This window comes from Dama dama, chromosome 18 (assembly GCF_033118175.1).
Source record: "Dama dama isolate Ldn47 chromosome 18, ASM3311817v1, whole genome shotgun sequence".
NCBI classification, from domain to species: Eukaryota; Metazoa; Chordata; class Mammalia; order Artiodactyla; family Cervidae; genus Dama; species Dama dama.
Window position 1 is genome coordinate 89,188,320 of NC_083698.1, and position 21,851 is coordinate 89,210,170.

General features: G+C 37.6%; 1 protein-coding gene across 7 annotated transcripts in view; it reads right to left on the reverse strand.

The window, feature by feature from the left end:
* Window positions 1-21,851, reverse strand: part of UBE2H (ubiquitin conjugating enzyme E2 H) — a 98,242-nt gene that overhangs the window by 23,151 nt on the left and 53,240 nt on the right. For 3 of the 7 annotated variants that reach the window (XM_061165786.1, XM_061165788.1, XM_061165787.1), the window contains exons 2-3: window positions 18,506-18,580; window positions 1,293-1,332 (exon numbers count right to left, since the gene is read on the reverse strand). In XM_061165786.1, coding sequence (XP_061021769.1) covers window positions 1,293-1,327 — 35 coding nt within the window. In that variant the 5' untranslated portion in view covers window positions 1,328-1,332; window positions 18,506-18,580. Of the gene's footprint in view, window positions 1-1,292; window positions 1,333-18,505; window positions 18,581-19,367; window positions 20,411-21,851 lie in introns of those variants that run through there. The other 4 variants (XM_061165782.1, XM_061165784.1, XM_061165785.1 and 1 more) reach the window with 4 other exon arrangements.

The window sequence follows — 21,851 nt, forward strand, 5'->3', positions numbered from 1 at the left end:
TCAGAAAGTTAGTTGCATGTATCAGGCAACTAATTTTATCATCAGAAATATTTTTAATAGATCATTGAGGGAAAAAAAAAAGACAAGACCCCAAAGAATCCCAATTGGTAAAAACACAATGAGGAGCAGAATATACACAAAGTCTTAAGTGTCTCTTTGCAGACTGAAAGGGAAAACCAGTAACTATACGATGGAGAACCCAGACAACACCCTAACTGGGTGATGAGAATTAACTCTGTAATCAGGGCAGACAGACTTGTGTGCCTCCAAATGGAATACCCTGGGGAGGACACAATCTCACCTTTTGGTTTTCTGGTCTTAAGAGCATACTCTGAACCTAATGATAAGGGAAAATCAGACAATCCCAAATTGAGGGATAGTCTATGAAGTAACTGGTCTTTATTCTTCCAAAATGTCCATTCTGTACAAATCTGAGGAACGGTTTCAGATGGAACTACTTTAAAGAAAGAAACATGACAACTAAATGCAGTAGATGATACTAGACTGGATCCTTTAATGAATGAAAGAAGTGCTAAAAAGTACATTACCAGAAAATGGCAGTAGATGGAAAAGTACTGCATTAATATTCATATTCCTGAGTCCTATGACTATATTGCAGTTACATAAGAGATCATCCTTATTAGGATGACTGACAGTTTTAAAAGACAATGTGGCATGATATACACACACACACACACATATATACATACAACCTCTCAGAGTTCAGAATACTTCATATGTACACACATGTGTGTATATATGTAATATCAAAATTTAATGCTATGAGAAGGAAAAACTGTGGGACAAATAGTATTCTAAATTGCCCTGGGAGTACAAAATAGGAGGCACTTCTAGCACATTTTAAAATACCACTAAGAAAATATTGGAAAGAAAGGGGTAATTGTGATTCATTGTTTGCTTTACTCTCAAGAACTGAGTAATACTTTAGGGGCTGAAAATAATACACTCTGTACACTGAAGACCGATCTCTGAACTGTGTCTATACAAAGAGATGGAGATGTGGAATAGTACAAATGTTAGTTGGATACCAAGGGAAATGAAGGACTCGTTCGTGACAATGGAAAAAACCAAGTAGTCCAATAGTAGACTTTGAACTAGGTGGTTTAGAATATCGTATTCTTGGATTCTATAGTGTCAGTGACCTTTGTTACAGTCCTATCTGTTGATAAAATCCAAAAAGATAATTGAGACTTTTTTTTTTTTTACAATACATAAACTGTAATCAAGAGAGTTGCTGCTAAGATTTAAACATTTAAAAATAAGTTACTTACGCTTCATCAATGTTGGGATGGAAAATTTTATTCATGAATCCTGTAAAGAGAGATGTTAATTAGCAGCAAAAAGTATCCAGAGAACAATGAAAGTATTTCAGTATTGGAAATAATCTCAGTGTTAGGATAACTCATTACTTTCAATCTTAGATCTTGGGTTACTGATTAAACGATATTCTCCTGACAGTGTCAATTACTTAAACTATATCAGCGTTCTATTAATCAAATGGGCAAACTTTGAGAGCAATGAAGCTTCTAATAATCATTAGATTATTAGAATAATCTAATGAAGCGTCTAATAATCATTAAAAGAATTATTTTCTGAGTTACGATTGAACTTGCCAAGAAAATTTATAGTATTAAATGGTTTATAACTAGTGCTATGATAAAAGTTAAGAAAGCTACTCTGACTTCCCTCCCCCAAAGGTTTACTGTTCAATTTCTAAATGTGGAGGTTCTGCATTTGAACTTCTCCTTCTGAAGCTCAGTTACTGGCATCATTGTGCTACACTGTGTGCGGAACATGAATGAAGCTGTTGAAACACTGAAGGAGTACTGCTTCCAAACCACAAAGGATTTCATAAGAACAGTGACCAAAATATTTCCTTTGACTTTAGTCTACTCATTCCAGGAAACCCAGTTTTGATTAAAACTGGGGCAACCAAGAAATTGAGCAAGGTGTTTAAAAAAATTCTGTAAGAGGGTTATATCTATTGGGGATTCAAGTTTTTTGATTTATTCCTAGAAAAACAAGCAGGTGTAGACTTTTAAACAAATGTATTGGTATTTAACTTTGAAAAGAAATTATTTCCTAACACAAAACCAGTGATTTAATCAGTTTGTATACAAGCAAATGACAGTCCTCTAAAGCAGAGATCCACTGTCAAAGCTGTCATTTTGTCATCTTTACCGCCTAACTTCCTTTTAAGACTTCCTTATTCAGTTCCCTAGTTTCAATAAATTGTTTTATTAAGGTGAGCATCGCCATGTTCCAATCCCACCCTCCCTCTCACCCCCAGACCTCCACATTCACCTCTTTCATTCATTCAAAATATATTTGTTCAACATCTGTGTATCAGGCACTGTGCTTATTTAGGGTACAAAACCAAACAAAGACAGTACACTATTCTTGAGGAGGTCACGAGACAGGAGCAATGGGACAGGAGACATGAAGAATAACTGCAAGATGCATAAAGAGGTGACAGGGAAGCATGCATGAGGAGAGGGAGATTTCAGGAAAGAGGCAGACACGTGGCACCAAAGGAGGATTCTCAGGGAGGAGGAGTGACAGAGGTCAGCTCCAAAAATCTAAGACATTTCTCTAGACTTAGAAAATGGAGATTAGACTATATGAAGTCCCAGGTACTCCAACCCTTACTTGCTCAAGCCACTCCAAGTACTAATCATGCTTCCGATTTTTGTTCTTTAATCTTTGGTGTTAACATAGCTTAATGCTTTATCTACCTACTATTAAGAAAGTCCATGCAATCTTTAAATTACTCTGATGCAAAAGGGTTTGTGGTCAATTACTACGTCATATTAATTTTTCATTAAAGATGTCTCAAAGTCTAGATTCACAAGGTCTGTGTTTATAAGGAGATTATATTAAGCCAATGGAAACATTCATGCCTTAATGTTAAGAGAAGAGAAAGCAGGATAGAAATTCTACCTAACCTTAGAAAATTACTAATACATGTGTACAACAAGACCTGTGAGGATACCTGTTGCTGTAGTGTTTATAAAAACCAAGAACCAAGTTCAACCCCATCACCAAGGGACTGGAGAGATGCTGCACATCCTTGTACTCGGAGCCCTATGCAGCTGAGGTACTGAACTAGGTCAGCATGTATCAATTAGTATAGAGCCAAGGCTGAGGGGAAACAAAAAAAACTGCAGGATGATATATATATATGCATCATGACACCATTCAGATAAATGAAAACAAAGCAACACTGCTTATTCTCTACGGTAACAAGAGAAAACTGTACTGTACCAGCATATACCACATTTACAAGAATGATTATTTTAGAGGGTGCAGGGTCAAGGTCATGGTGGGAATGGGGAACAGAATGGGGAATAGTGATTAACGATGAATTTAATTTACAGAACTGTACTCCTTTAAAAAAGAGATGGTGCTTGCTTTGGCAGCACATATACTAAAAAGAGATAATGTGCTTACATATTATTTGTTCTTTTTTTTTTAAAGTGTGCACATAGATAGAAAACTGGAAACAAAAATGTACAAATATTAACAGTGCTTAGTTCTCAGTGGTGAGGATATTTTCTCCACAAGTTCTAGTGAGGTGGATGAACCCAGAGCCTGTGACACAGAGTGAATAAGTCAGAAAGAGAACAAATATATTAACACATATATATGAAATCTAGAAAAGTAGTACTGATGAACCTATTAGTAGAGCAGGAACAGACACGCAGACTTAGAGAATAGCACATGTCCTTGTGCTAATAGAATGTCCTTGTGGACACAGCAGAGGGTAGAAAAGGGTGGGACAAATTGGGAGAGTAAAACAGTCAGCTAACGGGAAGCTGCTGGATTGCACAGGGAACTTAACCAGGGATGGGGAGTGGGAGGGAGACTCAAGAGGGAAGGGACATATGTACACTTATGGCTAGTTCCTAATGGCACAAACCAACACAACACCGTAAAGCAATTATCCTCCAAATAAAACAAAAAGAAAAAAAAAAAAAAGAAAAATACCTCCACCTCTGTACTAGAAGTAGGATTGCACCCATGGAAATGGGCTAGAAGGAATGACCCCTCAGAAAACTAAATAAAGCATCACCATATGATCCAGGAATCCCACTCCTGGTTTATACCCAGACAAAACTATTAATTCAAAAAGACACATGCACCCCTATGTTCACAGAAGCACTATTCACAACAGTCAAGACATGGAAACAATCAAATGTCCACTGACAGATGAAAGGTAAAGAAGATGTGGTATATATGCACAATGGAGTACTACTCAGTCATAAAAAAGAACAAAACAATGCCATTTGTAGCAACATGAATGCAACTAGAGATTATCATATTAAGAGAGGTGAGTCAGAAAGAGCAAGACAAATATATACCACATGATATCCCTTATATGTGACATCTAAAATATGAACAAGTGATTCCATCTACGAAGCAGGAACAGAATCATGGATGTAGAGAACAGATGGGTGGTTGCAAAGGGGAAAGGCTGGGGTTAGCAGATGTAAGCTTTTATACACAGGATGGATGGCAACAAAGTCCTATTGTATAGGACAGAAAACTATATTCAATATCCTATGATAAGCCACAATGGAAAGGAGTATTAAAAAAAGAAAATATATGTATAACTGAATCACTTTGGCACAATAGAAATTAATATCACATTGTAAATTAACTATTTCAATAATAAAAATAAAAGAATAAAGCTTCAATAATGTGATGTCACAGGGGACCTCAAAAGTATAAGCCAAGGAAATAGCTATCGTGAAACAAGCCTTAAATGTTTATCAAAACTGACTCCTTGTACAAGGTCTGGAGATTACATGTGGCATCAACACAGTTTCCACACTGTTTTCAATTAAATCTAGATTTTGGCTTGGTTGAGTCCAAAACTACATAAAAAAAGAGCCAAAAAGGGCTCAGTAAACATATTCTTTAGTAACAAGTGGGTTGGAGCCCTGTCCCCATTGTCCCTGCTGAACCCCATCTGGCTGTGAGGTGGAGAGCAGGACCTGACTGCAAGGGTCAAAGTGCTAACAGGGGCTTGGCTCCCAGTCCCAGCTCTGCCTTTTAACTGCAGGCCTTGATCAGGTCACTACACTTCTCTGGGCCTGTTTCTTCACCGGCAAAGAGAGAAAGCTGGACAACATGATCTCCAAACCCCCTACTCTTATTCTGTTTGTAAAAGGACGATCAGTTCTAAAATCTAGGTTTTAATAACAATGGCCAGAGCTCTGAGAATAGAGAACCTTAAGGAGAAATGGCCAATGGTTAAGTCCATTAAAGAAATTAATCCTGTGAGGGCACATTTTAGGTACAGAAGTATTTTGGAGAATGTAATACAAAGCTTCTAACATGCTAAAATACCACAAAGAGACACAAAAATCTGCTGACTATTCCAAAGTAGGCAGAAATGGAGTTTATAACCCTTGCCACTGAGAAACAAGCACAGCCAGACCAATTCTACCAAAAAAACAATTTCCACAGCACAGTCATCTCTTCCTACACCAGGTTTTTTCTGTTGTTAGAAAAATTACCCGATGCAAATAAATGGAAAGGGGTATGTGTGTGTGTCTATATATACACACACACACACACATATATATATATATACACACACGTCCTTTACATTTGTTCTTGGACAAGCTGTGGGAAGCATTTCTGGCAAAGCTATTTACATTCTGGATAATGATGGCAACAGTGGAACTTTTGCACAAGGAGGGGAGGAGACGGATAAAGAATAGGCTAGGAATTCAGGGAAGGAACGTTCTCAGGACTGAGCGTGTTTGCCCTGGCACGTTTTCCTTCCTTTTGGCAAAGCTATCACCACACTAATGAATTTGTCTGCAACAACAGAATTTTCCCAACGCTTGTTTCCATTCGACCAGGAACTATTTTGAAGATATTTTAAGAGGACATGTTTTGAAAACTGCTTTTATGGAAACATGACAAGTGGAAGCAGCAAGTCATTTTTAATCCATATGATATAAGATTTTATTCACTACCAGACATGTTCTAATGGTACATTTCAGTGATTTGTTCATATAAAATTCGGAACTCGTTTCAATTTTTTTGACAATTATTCTCTGGTATGGCTCAAGCACTTATAAAAAGGGGGGCAACAGGTACAAAGGTTTAGCTGAACAGCTTACCACCTCTGTCCTCTTTAATCAGAAGGAAATTAGAAGATCTGTAATTCTGGAGGAGGAATCCAAACCATGCTAAGCTGATGCAAAACTACACATCTTAGAAAATAAAAGCACAGATTATTAAAATAGAAAAATATGCCATGCTTTTGCTTGTTTCACTCCAACACTCAACTGCTCTAGACTAACAAATCTCTTGACCCACAGGCTAATAAGCAGAGAAAGTAAATAATATCGTGCCGAGTCATGCTGAAAACTGTTTTATTTTTTTAATTTCAGACTGTTCCTGTATCCAATCCCAGGAGGGGATCTGTACAAAGTTGTACACACTTTCGAATAATACTGGATCGATATATATAAAAAAGGCAGAAATTAATCATACTTTCCATCTTTGTTCCTTTTATTCGTGGGGATATTTTTAGTGATCAAATTTGGGGATAGAATGAAATACCATGGGCCAATCACCTATCCAGAAATTGCATCCAGAAAAATCTTGAAGAAATGAGGGGTCAAACAAGGTGATCCATGAAACAAGGTAAATCCACCCTAAGGTAAATGGGTGAAAAGCTTGAAAGGCAGAAATGAGAACTTTATCCTAGAGAACAAATGAACCTGGACTTCAGATGGCTGGGGCAGCTGCAGCTGATACAATCTAATTATAAGCTTATAAATCTCTGTGAGAAAGTATTAAATTACTCTGGTGTTCCATCTTCAGCACAAATACCCACATAAAGTAGACCATTCAGAATAAAAATGATCAATTCTCTATTTTTAAAGTAGATAGAATTATTTAAAATATATTTATTAAAGATTAAATCCTATCTTCCCTAGCAGTGTCTCAGACTATAAATTTTTAAGGGTAATAACTTGGGTCTTCATTCCTAGCGAGCAGGAGCTGACTGGAATTAGGATGCTCCAGCTGAAAAAGGGGTGTGGATGCCGCCAGCTTCACAGCAACAGCTTTGCTGCCAGTCTTGTGCATCAGTGCACCCTCAGACAGACTTTTCATCTTACCTCGGACAGCCAGGCCCAGCCCGTGGCAGCCTGCACCCGGGCAGAAGTCTCTTCTGAGAGCTGAGCCTTTCCTACTCAGGAGAGATGGACCTGGGCCGGTCTCTTCTTGGGTGAGGAACCAAGCAAGGAGCTCACTCTCATTGCCCTGTGTCATGGGAACCTCTGAACTGATCTTGTGTGTGTTCAGGAGATCTAAACTCAACCAGGGGTCCTCTTTTCTGCTTCTTCCTTTCTCTCTGATAATATGGAATCTGAGGAATGGGCTGGATGGATAAGAAAAGTTTATTTATAACTAAGAAAAGATGAAGTGTTATCCTTCAACAGTACAACTCTTCTACCAGCCTAGCAGATTACCAAAACCTACTCTCTGGCAGTTCCATTTTTTGGAAGATTGCCTTCTCTTTCCTGTCTCCACAGTTTATCTTTCACTCTCCTGGTCACTCATATAACCACACTGACTCAATCAGGCAGGATTTATTTTCATGGTCAGAGACAGGGGAGTATGAGCAGAACGTCCTGGATGTGAAATTTTGAGACTTAATTTCAAGTCTCTGCCACTTACTATACAAAGTTGGGGTTAAAAAATCAGGCCCCAGTCAGGCTGCCAAAGTTCCACTTAGACCTACTGTATCTCTTAGTCTTTCTGTCTCCTTGTTCATAAAGCTGGGTTAAATAATGGTATCCACACATCACAGGAGTGTCACCAAGATTTAATGAATATATGCAGAGCATGTGACCAGTAACTGGCACACAGTTAAGTACTCAGTAATGTTACTATTAGCTGATAGAGTTCAGGCACGTAATTTCATATCACTTTCCTTGTCCTAAAAATGAAAATATCTGATCCAATATAACCTTCTCTTAATCCTTCAGGAATTGTCAAGCACATTAGAAGGTATTTTGATTATGGGATATTATTTTTTTTTTAATAACCCTATCACACTGGAAATGGAAAATACATCTACTCTAACATTTATTATTAAAAAGACTGTTCTGATTGCATTTGGCATATGGAAAAAACATTGGAATGGAAGCTAGAAGGCAGACTCTGCAACTAGTCAGCAGTACTATATCTCTGCCTTTCTAGGTCTCATTTTTATCATCCTTCAAATAAGGTAACTGGATGGTATAAATCTCCAAAGTTCCTTCTAGCAATATGGTTTTCACCAACCATGGTATTCACAAGAATATGAACAAAATCTTCAACTGCATGGACAAGCATTTCCAAGGGAACCAAGATATTACTTAGTTTTTTAAGTTTTAAATGAATTTCATTTAACTAAAGAAAAATGAAGCTAAGACTATATGTTTTCATTAGACCACCAGTCCTAAAGGGAAGGTGAATTTTATGCCCAGAAAACGTCAGAATAACTAATCAGCTCTAAAGCTAGAGGTTATCTACTATAGTTAAAGTAGGAACTAACCTAAACAGTGAGTTAGGTAGGATTTCTATGCAGCAAATGGAAAGACTGTATAATCATAAATTGCCAAAGGTAGAATTAAAACTGACATCAGCCAGTTTCAGGAAGGAAACGGGTGAATCTTCTCACAGAAGCAAGCATGAATAAAAGCAAAGCTACCCCTCAGAGGTGATATGGGGAAGGGAAATGAAACCGACTACTATTTTTACTCTGGCTATATAGCAAGATGAAGCTAAGAGTACTTATTACAAACTGTGAACAACAGGTTTTTCAATCAAAGGGCCAATCTGGCAACCGACTTACTCCATCACTGAGAACTTTAGCACTTGGCCCCCAAGTTTCTCCCCCATCAACACCGGTCATTTTTAGTGACATAACTGCCTATACAGACCATCCTCTTCATACCCTAACCTTTCAGTTATCTCAGCCTCTCCTCAATGATCTTTCCTCAGTTCTACCTCATTCACACTCCCAGGACATGCTTTTGAAGTCTGTTATCCCTATAAACAGCTTCACTTTCAAAATCACAAATTCAGACATCCCCTCTCCAATGACAGTCTCCTATCCTTGTCAAAGCGCTTCCCACCCCCATGAACAATTCTTTCACGTGTGAACTCTAATCCACTGACCTGCCCCCTTTTTCTTCCTACCTGTGTATGTGCGCACATGCACATATGCTCAGTCATCTCTGACTCTTTGCAACCCTATGGATTGTAGCCTTCTTCCTACCTACCACCCTATTTTCACTCCTTCTCCATACTAAGTATAAGAGCTATCACCATCATCGTTCTCTAGCACTCCTCTACCAATTCCCTGCACTATCCCCTCCAAAATGCCCATCTACAACTGAAGGAAACCAATCATTCACAGTTCTCTGTACTTGGACTTGAGAATGCCACTAAATAGGCATTCACTCACTGACTCAAACAATATTCTTCTGCAAAACAGGCAATGCACCAAGTCCTGAGTTGGGGAGATAGATTTTTAGTGAACCACACCAAGGGACTGTCTTTGTGGAGTTTCTATCTACTGGGTTGGCAGGGAGAAGAGACATTAAGGAAACAAATGTACCAGGTTTTAAAAATATGCTCTATAACCTTTTGTGGACTCAACATTCCCTATAATTTTCCTCTCTCCTTTCTGTAGTAGCTTGCTCCCCCATTCTCCAATGACTTGGACATTTTACCAGTATGCTGCAAATCTCTCCCTCCCTTTGGTCCCCCATTTCTCACTTAGTAGGACTTAATAGCCCTGTGTATTTTCCATGTGAAAATGGGTGCTAATCAGCAGGACCCCTCACTGTCCCCAACAATACCCCCCCCCCCCGCCAATGCTAATTTCTCCTGCCTGAACAGCTTGCTCATATGTTCATGGTCTTCTCAAGTACCAGTCCTCTGCGTGTGTTCCGATCTTGTCCCTTCCTGCAGTGTCGAAGGCACCACTCCTTCATCCTCCTCCTGACCTCAAATATCACCAAGCTTTCCCTCTCTTCTAGACAACTCCCTACAATGAGCATATAAACATCCTTTGAAATCTCCAAGAAATAGAAAGCAAAGCCTTCCTTTTATCTTCCTCTAGGTACTAGCCTCCTTTGTATGCTTTCCTTAATACAGACAGATTTCTTCAAAGTAATGTGGATCTACACCACAGATTTTCAACCTTGGCACCTTGATCCAACCCACTAGTATCTCTACTATTTCCCCACAACAGCAGAGTGGTCACTGAAAATGTTTAAAACACTGCAGTGATCTTTCCCATTACATTAAATATTTAACTCAACCCTTTAATCTGGCCTACAAAGCCCTAATAGGGCCTCGCCCTGCCTACAGTTTGGACCCTTTCTCGTATCTCACTCTCTACCCAGCCTTCCAGCCTCACCTCTGTTCCCTGAGCATGCCAGCTAAGTTCCTGCCTTAGTGTCTGTCTTCAGTTTTTCTGCCTAAAACGCTCTTATCCCTGACCTTGAAAGATCAGGGCTGGCTTTTTTCCCCTTTTCATTTAAACCCTAGCTTAAATTTATTTTGTCAAAGATCCCCTTCCTAAACACCTCATCTAAGACAGCTATCAGGTCAATTCTATTACATCAATTCTCTGAATAAAGCTATCAAGACATTAAAAATTTTGCTTTATCGGCCCCCCATCCCCATTTACCCCAAAAGGATTTAAGGCTCAAGAGACCAATCCGTTCACTTCTGTGTCCCTAGCACCTAGAAAGACTCCCTGCACACAGCTGGTAGCTGATAAATTTGTGGAGCTGATTTAAAGAAATAATATAAGCTGTATCCATTTTATGAGAAAGTAGGTTCTACCTTAGCTGCCAAACATAATCTTTTCAAAATCATATCCCAAAAATTTCATTTTCAGAACACCAGTAAAAAGAGAGCTTTTAACAATGGCTTATGACCTCATAGCATTATCTTTTTTTTTTTTTAAGGAAAATCTTCTACTAGAGCCTTGTTTCTATCGGAATTCAAAAAATATAGATCACTATACAACAGCACTTAAGTAACTATTTTTAAACAGGAACTACATTCAAACCCAAAGTTATAAAAGTAGAGAAGTATATTGGTGATCTTAATGGACTTTAGCTTCCTCAGTCTAAGAATTCATTCTTTTTGTGGAAATACAGTGGTTCAAATCAGTCTTTGTTAAATGACTGACCCCAAACCTCTCATGAATGACACTCCTCTCTATTTCAAATCCTGGTCCACTCCTGACTAAACACCACTCACCTAAAGTCACTCACACTAGTTCCTGAGGGAGTAACTATACAATATTTCCAACCAGGAAGACGCAAAGGAAAATGGTAAGTATTCTAAGCTCTAGAGTTAGTCATACACCATATTACAGAACTCTATTCCAAAAATACTATGAGGTAATTTCTGGCCATGGTGGAATAAAAAGTGTATTATGCCAGAAAAGTCTGCTAAATCTGTCAACGAAAAAGGTGAAACCATTCCCCTTAACCACTGGCACAAGTAAAAAGAATATGGTACACTGCTGCTCCTGCTGCTAAGTCGCTTCAGTCGTGTCTGACTCTGTGCGACCCCACAGACGGCAGCCCACCAGGTTCTGCCGTCCCTGGGATTCTCCAGGCAAGAACACTGGAGTGGGTTGCCATTTCCTTCTTGGGCGCATGAAAGAGAAAAGTGAAAGTGAAGTCGTGTCCGACTCTCAGCGACCCCATGGACTGCAGCCTACCAGGCTCCTCCATCCACGGGATTTTCCAGGCAAGAGTACTGGAGTGGGTTGCCATTGATCATCAGAATATCTTTTTAATTAAGAACTGGCGGCAGACTGTGAAATTCAGAAGGAAGTCTGAGAGGTTATGTAGTCTAGCTTCCTTTTGGAACAGAATGACCTAAAACCATTCTATTTAGATGACAGTCTGAACTAGTAAAGGCCACTAGTATGGCTCAAAATAGCATTCTAATTTTTGTTACTGCCTATGACTTTCATTTTGTTTCTATTTACTTAAATGGATTTGACTACCTCCTGCCATATGCTATTGACATCAATTATACTGTGGAATGAGCTTGGTTTTCCCCTAGCCATTCTATCAACACTTGGCAAACCATGACATGGTCTCTCCAGAATCATGCTCTCAACCAACCACTCCTTTTACACAGTCAGCTTTGGTATCATCAAATTACAGTCCCAGACACACAGCGCATGCAGCCTGTTCCTGGGAGAAGGTCCTCCTCACTGTTCACATGGAGATACACACATGTAGTACTTCATACTTAGTTTCTAGACTTGTTAGCTGGCTTTTGCAACAGTTTTCCATTTTAAGAAAGTATCAATGGTGACAGAGTTCTTGAGCTTGTCTTAAGGTTACTTACAAAAGATTCTGTAATACTCTATAGTTCTATCTGAAATTAGTAGAATGCATGTCTCTTAGTATATTAGCCAGCAGTCATTTAAAAATAAGGTTCAATGACAACTTTAAAATCTTGTCTTGAATGCTACTGTTCAAGTAACATAGGTAGATCTGATGGATACTACTGCAGATCTTGAAGCGAGCTTTTCAAGGTACTTTCAAGACCTTTAGAGGCTGAAAGCCTTAAATCCAATATTTTATGTCATATTTTATTAAAGACATAATTTTTACCCCTTGGGTTAGGTTTATCAAAAGGATTACTGTTATTAATAGCTACAAAGGGGTCTTTTTGGTTCACATGAAGAGAAAAATGGAACAAAGGAGAACAAGTGGAAGAGTCAGACTGAAAAAAGCAGGTAAGAATTGCTCAAAGTAACAGGACAGGAGACGGGAAAGGAGGAAGGCAAAAAGGAGAAGAAAGGAGTGGAGAATGGTTACATGTAAAGGTGCAAAGATGCTCCAAGATGGAGTAAACCAAACTGTAAGCAGAGACACAAAGGACACAGAATGTACACTTACACGCTGCTGCTCAGTCACTTCAGTCGTGCCACACTTACATGCACAAGTAATTAAAACTTAAGGAAAAAAATTAAGGGGAGTGGTGGGAAACACGGGAGCCTTAGCAAACTGAGAATTCTGACCAAGGACTGCTTGACGGCTTTCTAGAACAACAGACAGGAAAAGCATAGACTCAGACAAAGATGCAGACAGGACATCTGAAAGACACACACTTGTGTAAGTTTCTTAAACACTTACTTTTATAATAAAAGAGAACTTACTGTAGACTATTTGGGAATTACAGGAAAATGGCTTGTAATTCCCTTAACAGCCATGGATAACTATAGCCAAAATTTGGTATTCAAACTTGGCACTTGCATAGAAAAAAATTATAGTTACACTATTTTATCTTTTTTTTTTTTTTTTGCTGCGCTGTGTGCAACTTGCAGGATCTTAGTTCCCTGACCTGGGCCCCTGGCAGTGAGAGTACCAAGTCCTAACCACTGGACCACTACAGGATTCCCTCTTGTGTGTTCTTTTATTAAAGATGGTGTTAACTATTTACAATAGCTAGAACATGGAAGCAACCGGATGTCCATCGACAGATGAATGGATAAAGAAGTTGTGGTACATATATACAATGGAATATTTCTCAGCCATAAAAAGGAACGCATTTAAGTCCTAATAAGGTAGATGAACCTAGAACCTATCATACAGAGTGAATTCAGTCAGAAAGAGAAAGATAAATATTGTATTCTAACACATATACGGAATCTAGAAAAATGGTACTGAAGAATTTATTTGCAGGGCAGCAATGGAGAAACAGAGAATAGACTTATGGACATGGGGAGACGGGAGGAGAAGGTGAGATGTATGGAAAGAGCAACATGGAAACTTATATTACCATATGTAAAATAGATAGCCAAGGGGAATTTGCTGTATGGCTCAGGAAACTCAAACAGGGTAAAACATATTGTTTATTAAAATGTACTATAATTTGGACATTCCTGGCAGTATCCAGTGGTTAAGATTCCATGCTTCCACTGCAGGGAGCATGGGTTCTATCCTTTGTTGGGGAACTAAAGGTCCTACATGCTATGTGGCGTAAGAAAGAGGGGGGATAAAAGGAACCATAATTTAACTACTTTATTTATCAATTGAATCATTAGGTTGCTTCCAACTTTTAAGTTTTAAAAATAACACTGCAATTTACATACTCCTGTGCATTAATCTTAGTATACAGGTCTGAATATTTCCTTATTTTAAGTAAAATCACTCAAAGGATATAAAATTTTATCAATATATACTGCTAGGTTGGCTGTATCATAATACCTTTGCCAACAATGTTTAACTTGCCAATTTAGAAAGTCATATATTTTCTCATTTTTTAATCTTTGCATTCTTTGGATTGGACACAAAACTATTTTGTATCCTATGCTAATTGGTTATTTTTCATTTTTATGAAAAGATTGCTCTATGTGACCTCTTTATATATGGGATCACTCATCTTTATTTCCCCCCAGGCAGCAACTCCAAGTCTGTTTCCTTAGATGGGTAAAAGCTTTTTCTTAGTTGAGCACATGTGTAATGGCCGAAAAGTGTGAATCTACAGAAGTACGGAATACGACAGTCTCCGCAGCAACTTCTTTGCATAGAACAAAACCTTTATGGACTGGGCATCACCTGGGGTTTTGAAAGAGTATTTATGAAGTCCTTACGTTCAGCTTCACCTCTCTGAAGCTTTGTAAAGACTCTATTCTCAATACATGAGATACAATTCGTGTAAACATCTATCTCCTCCATATACTCTCTTCCTCAATTGAGGTGCTGAGTCACACTTCTCCTAAATAGCAATGAAATGCTGTCACTAGAGCAAATGCAGTACTTTAAATACATTGATATTTTTCCCTCCCAACTGGTGAAAGCCTTATACAGCCTTCCTAAGTATCTGGCAGAATGCCATATCATACATCCTGAATATTTAATACACTGGTCAATATCAAACATGCACAGTCCATTTAATTACATTATCTCATTTTCTAGAAGGGGAAACAATTCAGATAAGTATCATCAGAGTCAAGGAGAACTGGGGCCAGAACCATTCTTTCCTGATAACCAGTCCACTGACCAATCAGACCCTCCTACCTACATGGTGACACGCCCAGCAGCACTGCTCTCATTCTAGTTTCTGAATGGGGAGATAAAGTGTGGGCCTTCCAATAAATCAGAACTTAAGAGATTCAAATATGGTTTATATCAAAGCAGTCTCTCTGGAAAACGATGCAAAGGTCTCAATGATGTTACAACTGATTAAAGCAGTTTTAGAATTTCTTTCTGAAAGAGCCCAAAGGGCCAGTTTAAAAAGGAAATCGTAACTCTTAAACTTCAGTCAGTTTCATAATCATATATCATTATAGACTTCAACTGATGTTACTTGGTTTTTCAATTCATCTTATTCTCTGGAATTAAATGACCTTTAGCCATTTCAAAAATTTATATCCAGCTTCAAAGCATCAAGACTCGCCATCACTCATGATATTCAAAGAGAATGTAAAATTCCAAAAGATGAGCTTATTAAGATATTTGGAACAATGATAGCTTTGTAAGAGTAAGCTGGTAACTTCCCCAGGAGGCTGTCAATATTCCTTCTCTTTCCAAAGAGGAGTTAAGATGTAAGTAAATTAAGGAGCTAATTTACTTACTTAAAGATGAAAATTGTTTTTAAAAGGACTTTTTCAGTTACATGTCAAGCAGTCAGGTAACTATTAAAAACTCCCTTAAACTGTGTTTGGAGTTTACAGTTTACCTGTAAAAGTACATTGCATATACACTTAAATATTTAGAGAAAAATGTTTTAAAGTACATTTTTATGTACTTTATGTAAATAATAATATCCACTGAGGGACAGGATTATACGATATTTTAATTTTTCTTTAGTTTTGCTCACCTGGACCTTCTTACATTCCTATGGATAAGGAGCATTAATACAATTAAAAAATATACATAGCAACATTAAACAAAAAAGTATACATAGATATATATTTTAAAATCCTAAGACTTAAACATCAAAACACTTAATCTAAATTTAAGAGATCAATATTTGGCTCGGAAAGAAGGGCATGCTTGCTTATATACTATGGAGGCAGGATTTAAAAAGAACAGTTAGGTTGGATTTATCTTATCTCCTCTTCTGTATACTCCTGCAGCCATCTATACAATTCAAAAACAAGTCCTTGCCTACTCTGCAGGAGTTACTACCTCTCGAAATGTTTAAAGCACATTGCAACAGTAATTACATTGTTGATGACCCGAAAATGGGTCACCCCACATGACTGATTAAAACTCTTATGCAATCTTCCTCTGGAGGAAACAAGGACAGCTTGTAAAATACTTCAACTAGATCTACTTCCCTAAGAGAAGATGGTACATACACATTTGTAGGTATTATCAAGTTCTAAAAGCACACAGAAAGGGAAAGGAAAAATTATCAAGAAGTAAAGTTAGCCTAGTCATTTGTCCTAACCAATTTCATGTTACATCATTAACTTAAGAAAGTACAGAGGCTTCTGTTGCATCATTAGTTAACAAACAATGTCTGAAGTTCAGATAGTTTTACTTTGAAAGTTATGATGAAATAATTGTTACCTGGAAACATGTTAAGATTTGAGAAATTTAAAAAAAAAGATTTGAGAAATAACTACATTTCTATAGGATGTGTAATTGCACGTCTTGGTTCACTGTTAACTTCATCAAGCTATACTGTTTCTTTTCTGACTAGGAATCTAGGGTAACAAAACTAAATTTACTGCTAGATTTAGCAAGCAAATTTTTAGTCCTATAGGTAAATAGTTACTTATGAAATATACCTGAATCAATTTATATGGTTTGGAGATTCTGTTTATAAAGGTTTAAAGATTCTACCTACATTCCACCACACCAGGAACTGAGAAACAGCTGCTGTCCCACCTGTGCTAAGGTATTAAGTCAGATACAGTCAGGAACTGTCTCAAAGATTCAACACCTCAGAGCACCCTTCCTATATCACCATCTGATAACTCTACAGTTTGCAGGTTCTGATAGCAATGGGAGATTTCCAATTCAATTATCCATGAAGTATCTCCTCAACTGTTGTTTAGTTGCTAAGTCATGTTTGATTCTTTTGGGACCCCATGGACTGCAGCTTGCCAGGCTTCTCTGTCCTTGGGATTTTCCAGGTGTGAATACTGCTGTGCATTGCCATTTCCTTCTCCAGGGAATCTTCCCGACCCAGGGACTGAACCTGCATCTCCTGCATTGGCAGGTAGATTCTTTACCACTGAGCCACCTGGGAGGCAAGCCCATCTTGTTAATTACCAAGTTTAAAATTCAGCTAAGGGCCCTTCAGAGGAAATTACCAGTTTATTCTTAAAATGAACATTAAGAGTTACCAGACTAAAAAGGAATTATAGATGCTCTATGGTATTTTTATAGCCTTAAATTGTAAAACATATAAAGTAGCTAGACGTCAGGGGAACAGGCCACTGCATCTGATTGGGAATTACTAACATTTTCACATTATTTATCCCAGACAGAAACATGGGGGCTTCGAATTAAAACACAAAGCTCGGAATGTCTTTGGTTCACCTCTTTTAAAAAACCCTTTTTCGGGGGCAAGGGAGAAGTGTAAATTCCAAGAGTTTTGGCATTAGCTCTGACAATTCTGAATAAGTGATTCACTGTGACAGAGAACGCTCTAAACATATTCCAATTTTATTTTCTTCTTCCTTCTTAAAATTGGCCAGTTCTTTGTAACATCTAAAAATCATCTACAGAATGAAAATTTTACAAGCTGGCTTAAGTTAGCTAAGTTACTACAGTCTCAAAATATTTAAAGGTATCAAGCTCAACCAAAATATACCTCTGCAGCATCTGATGCTAATATCTAAACTGTCACTAATGCCTTAATGGGGGTGATAAGTTAATATCACCAAATTACTGCAGAAGATGAAGGTGAGGAAAAAATAGCTCACTGAGGGTATTTTATGTAACCCTAACTAAGGTTTGTTTCTACTTTCTTTAGCTGTTTAGAGGGTTAAAAAGATTTGGAGTGGAAAGAATGGAAAAAGGTACATAGAGTTGGAGTGAACAAAAGCAAAAGTAAGGTATAAGGAGGATTTTTAAATGACAGAACTAGAATAGGCACTATATAATATTCATTTCAACAATCTGGCATTTAAAATGAGATTTAAGATGTTTATTACTTTACTGCTAATAGCCTGAATGGACAGTGGGTCTTAAAGTTATTTAATCTTACCCTAAAAGACAAAAAAACCAAAGTTACAGTCATTACAAGCATGCAAAGGATGTATTTAAACACCTCTTATCACACTATGGAAGTCCCTCCTTAAAATTACTAAATAACCTGAGCAAAAAAAGGGGGGAAATTCAGTTGAGCAAATACTTCTGGAATTAATTATCACCATAAAATGTAGGCTTGTTTTTTGTTTTTTCCCCCCTCCATTTCAAAATTCTCTAAGGAGAGAAACTAGGTAGTTACATACCTATAGAAGGAGATTTGAAAGGGTATTTATCAGGAAGATCCACTCTAACTTTCCATACTCCGCCTTCATACGGTGCTGAAATAAAAGCAAAAATGTTAAAACATTAGAATTGTCTCCAAATTAGAAAACAGAATCTGACTATAAGTTAAACATTAAATTCTAATCTCTTTTGAGAATCTTGCAAATTAATTCCTTCAAGAGTCAGGGAACTCTTATAACTAGTAGGTACTCTATGTTCAAATGTAATACTTTCCTTTAAAAAAAAATCTAGAATTAGCATAGATTCATTTTCTCTCTCAAATGTACCTGTTTCTTTACCTGATTTTTACCTAATTCTTCAAACACTGTTCAATTATTTGGTAAGTAATAGCTTACTATCTCAGTCTATCCTGTGCCCGAACCACCCCTCCCCCCAAACAACAAAAAACATTTCCACAAAACCCAGAATTCACAATTTATGTTTAATACTGTCTCACGGGGCTTCCCTAGTGGCTCAGATGGTAAAGAATCCACCTGCAATGCAGGAGACCCAGGTTTGATCCCTGGGTTGGGAAGATCCCTGTAGAAGGGAATGGCTACCCACTCCAGCATTCTTCTCTAGAGAATTCTAAGGACAGAGGAGCCTGGCAGGTTACAGTCCATAGGGTCGCAAAGAGTTGGACATGGCTAAGTGACTAATACTAAGTCACACTAACACAGAGAAAAGAGAAAAAGCATATAGAATATTTATCCTAACAGCAAGATTTCCTTACTGCTTTTAGAATTCAATTAAATTTACTTTTCAAGAACTATACATATCACCATCTATCTTGATATTCACACTGTCTATTAAGGAATATAAGTAAAATAGAAAAACACATACCAACACATATACTTACTTCCTTGTGGTCCATAAAACTTCACTACAAATTCATTGAGTCCTCCTAGGATAGTGACCTCATGCTTACTCTCAATACTAAGGTGGAAGGTAAAGGAAACTATACTGGCTTTATTACCCAGAACTAAAGATGGCGCCCCCAAGACATGCCAATCAAAGTGCTACCAACACCTTACAAGAAACCAATAAACTGTGATAATAATTCTGGTAGTTTAAAAGGCAATATATACTCCTGTGAAAAGAGTATGAATGAGCTTTAGATTCAGAGAGATTGGTGTTCAAATCCCAGGACTGTCATTTGGTGGGTTTGAGCCTAGACAAAAAAAATGTAAACGCACTCCTCAAGCCTTTTGTTTTTGGCCAATCAGGAAAACACCGTTTTACAGACCTCTGTGAAGAATAAATGGGTTAAGTATGTAATATGTGTAAGACTGCATTGTGTATGTAAGTAAATGAAAAACGAACTTAATTTTAGCTTTTCTCCCCTCTGTTTTCTCTCCACCCAGCCTCTCCCCAATGATCCTTTAACATAAATCCAGTGTTCCCTTTAGTCAAATTCAAGCATTCAGGAAAAATGCTGATTTTCCTGAACTGGAAATGCGCACCTAAAATTACAGATTTTCTAAGGAAGTCCTGATAATTTTCTCCCTGGCTTAGAGAATAATTGAAATGACTAGTGATATAACTGTGCTATAAGTAGCACTGCCAAATGCAAAAAAACAGCAACTGTGTGTGTAGTATTTATTTTCAGCTACTCTTTTCCTCACTCACAAACCTCTATCCTCCTTACACTGGCCTCTAGTTTTTTTATGTGTTCAGGGGCTCGAATCACAGAGCACTGGCACTTCTGTGTTCTCTTCCTCATCAATTTTATGTGTCCTGGGACTCATTCCTTTAAGGTACTAAGATTCAATTACAGAAACCAAAACAACCCATTTCTAGATGATAGGGCTTCTGGTCTAATTTCTGTTTTGTCTGTGCTTTGTGGTCTAACCCAATAATGACTTTAGTGATAAAATTTTTAGGTGGTGGGGGTTCTGGGGAACTCTCAAATCCCACTGGAACATTAAAAAAAAAACAAAAAAAAACCCCACCACAACAAGATATGACAGACCGGACTCTTCTTTCTCAATCAGAAGTACAAATTACATTTTAATTATGTGTACTATTATACAAAAAAAAAAATGCCAAATAAATTTTAAGTAACCTCTTAAATAGAGAAAAATGTTATTTTTTAAGGCTTGAAATTTGACTCTCCAAATCCTCTGTCCTATAGGTCACAGAACAGAGGTCAGGTGTATTTTTGGCAAAGTCCTTGCTTAAGAGCAACTAGAGATATTAAGTAAGATAATGTAGTCTATTTGATCTCATTCTTTTCTAAACAAAAACTAACTACTTTTAATAACATGCACACTGAAAGAATTCAAATAGCAACCACATTGGAAAATTGGCTTCATTTCTCATGGTCAGATGACACATGAATGCAAGTTTTGGTGTACTAACTTCTTCCTGGCCAGTCACTCTGACATCCCCCTACAAATATTCCAAAGCTAATGCTGATGTAGTAAGTTAAAGTGCTTGTTTTAAAACAAAAACAGCCAAAACAGCTACCTTGCATTAGTGAAAGAAAAAGTCAAATCTAGTTACAGTAAACAAAATTAAATACAAACAATTAAGTTCTCAAAGAAAACAAACAAAAAAATTTTGGAGATAAAAAGGCTTAAGAATGACACCAAAGGCAGAAACCACAGAGGGAAAAATTAGCAGATGCACGCACACATACACATTTAAAACTTCTTTATAATAAAAAACAAAGGACAAAGCACAAACTAGGTAGAAAAGGCAAGAACAGCCAAGTTAAGAAAACTGAAATTAAGCTTTAAAAAGCCCAACTCATTGAAGTAGTTTAAAAATGAGATATTTTCCATTATTAATTGATAGAGATGAAAGAGCTAGATAAAACCCAGTGTTCAGTGGAGTATAAATTAGCATTCCTGAGAACAAATTTAAGCATTATACTCTAAAACTTAAAATGAATTTATTCTTTCACTCAGATTTCACATCTTTGAAGTTATATTTAAAAAAACAAAACCCAACACTGCTGGCAGGAGTGTGATACAGTTTGAACCACTTGAAAACTGTTGGCATGGTAAGCTGCACACACATATGCCCTGTATCCATCAGCACCACTGCTAGTAGACAGGAAGAGCTATGTTCACCAAAATACACGTTTGAGAATGTTCATATAAGGCCTCCCTGGTGGCTTAGTCAAAGGTAAAGAATCCGCCTGTCAACGCAGGAGACAGAGGTTCGATCTCTGGTCCAGGAAGATCCCACATGCCACTGGGCAACTAAGCCCATGCACCAAGATTGTCGAGCCTGTGAAAACTACCGAAGCCCAGCTGTCCTAGAGCCTGTGCTCAGCAACAATGAGAAGCCCTTGCACTGCAATGAGAGAGTAGTCCCCAC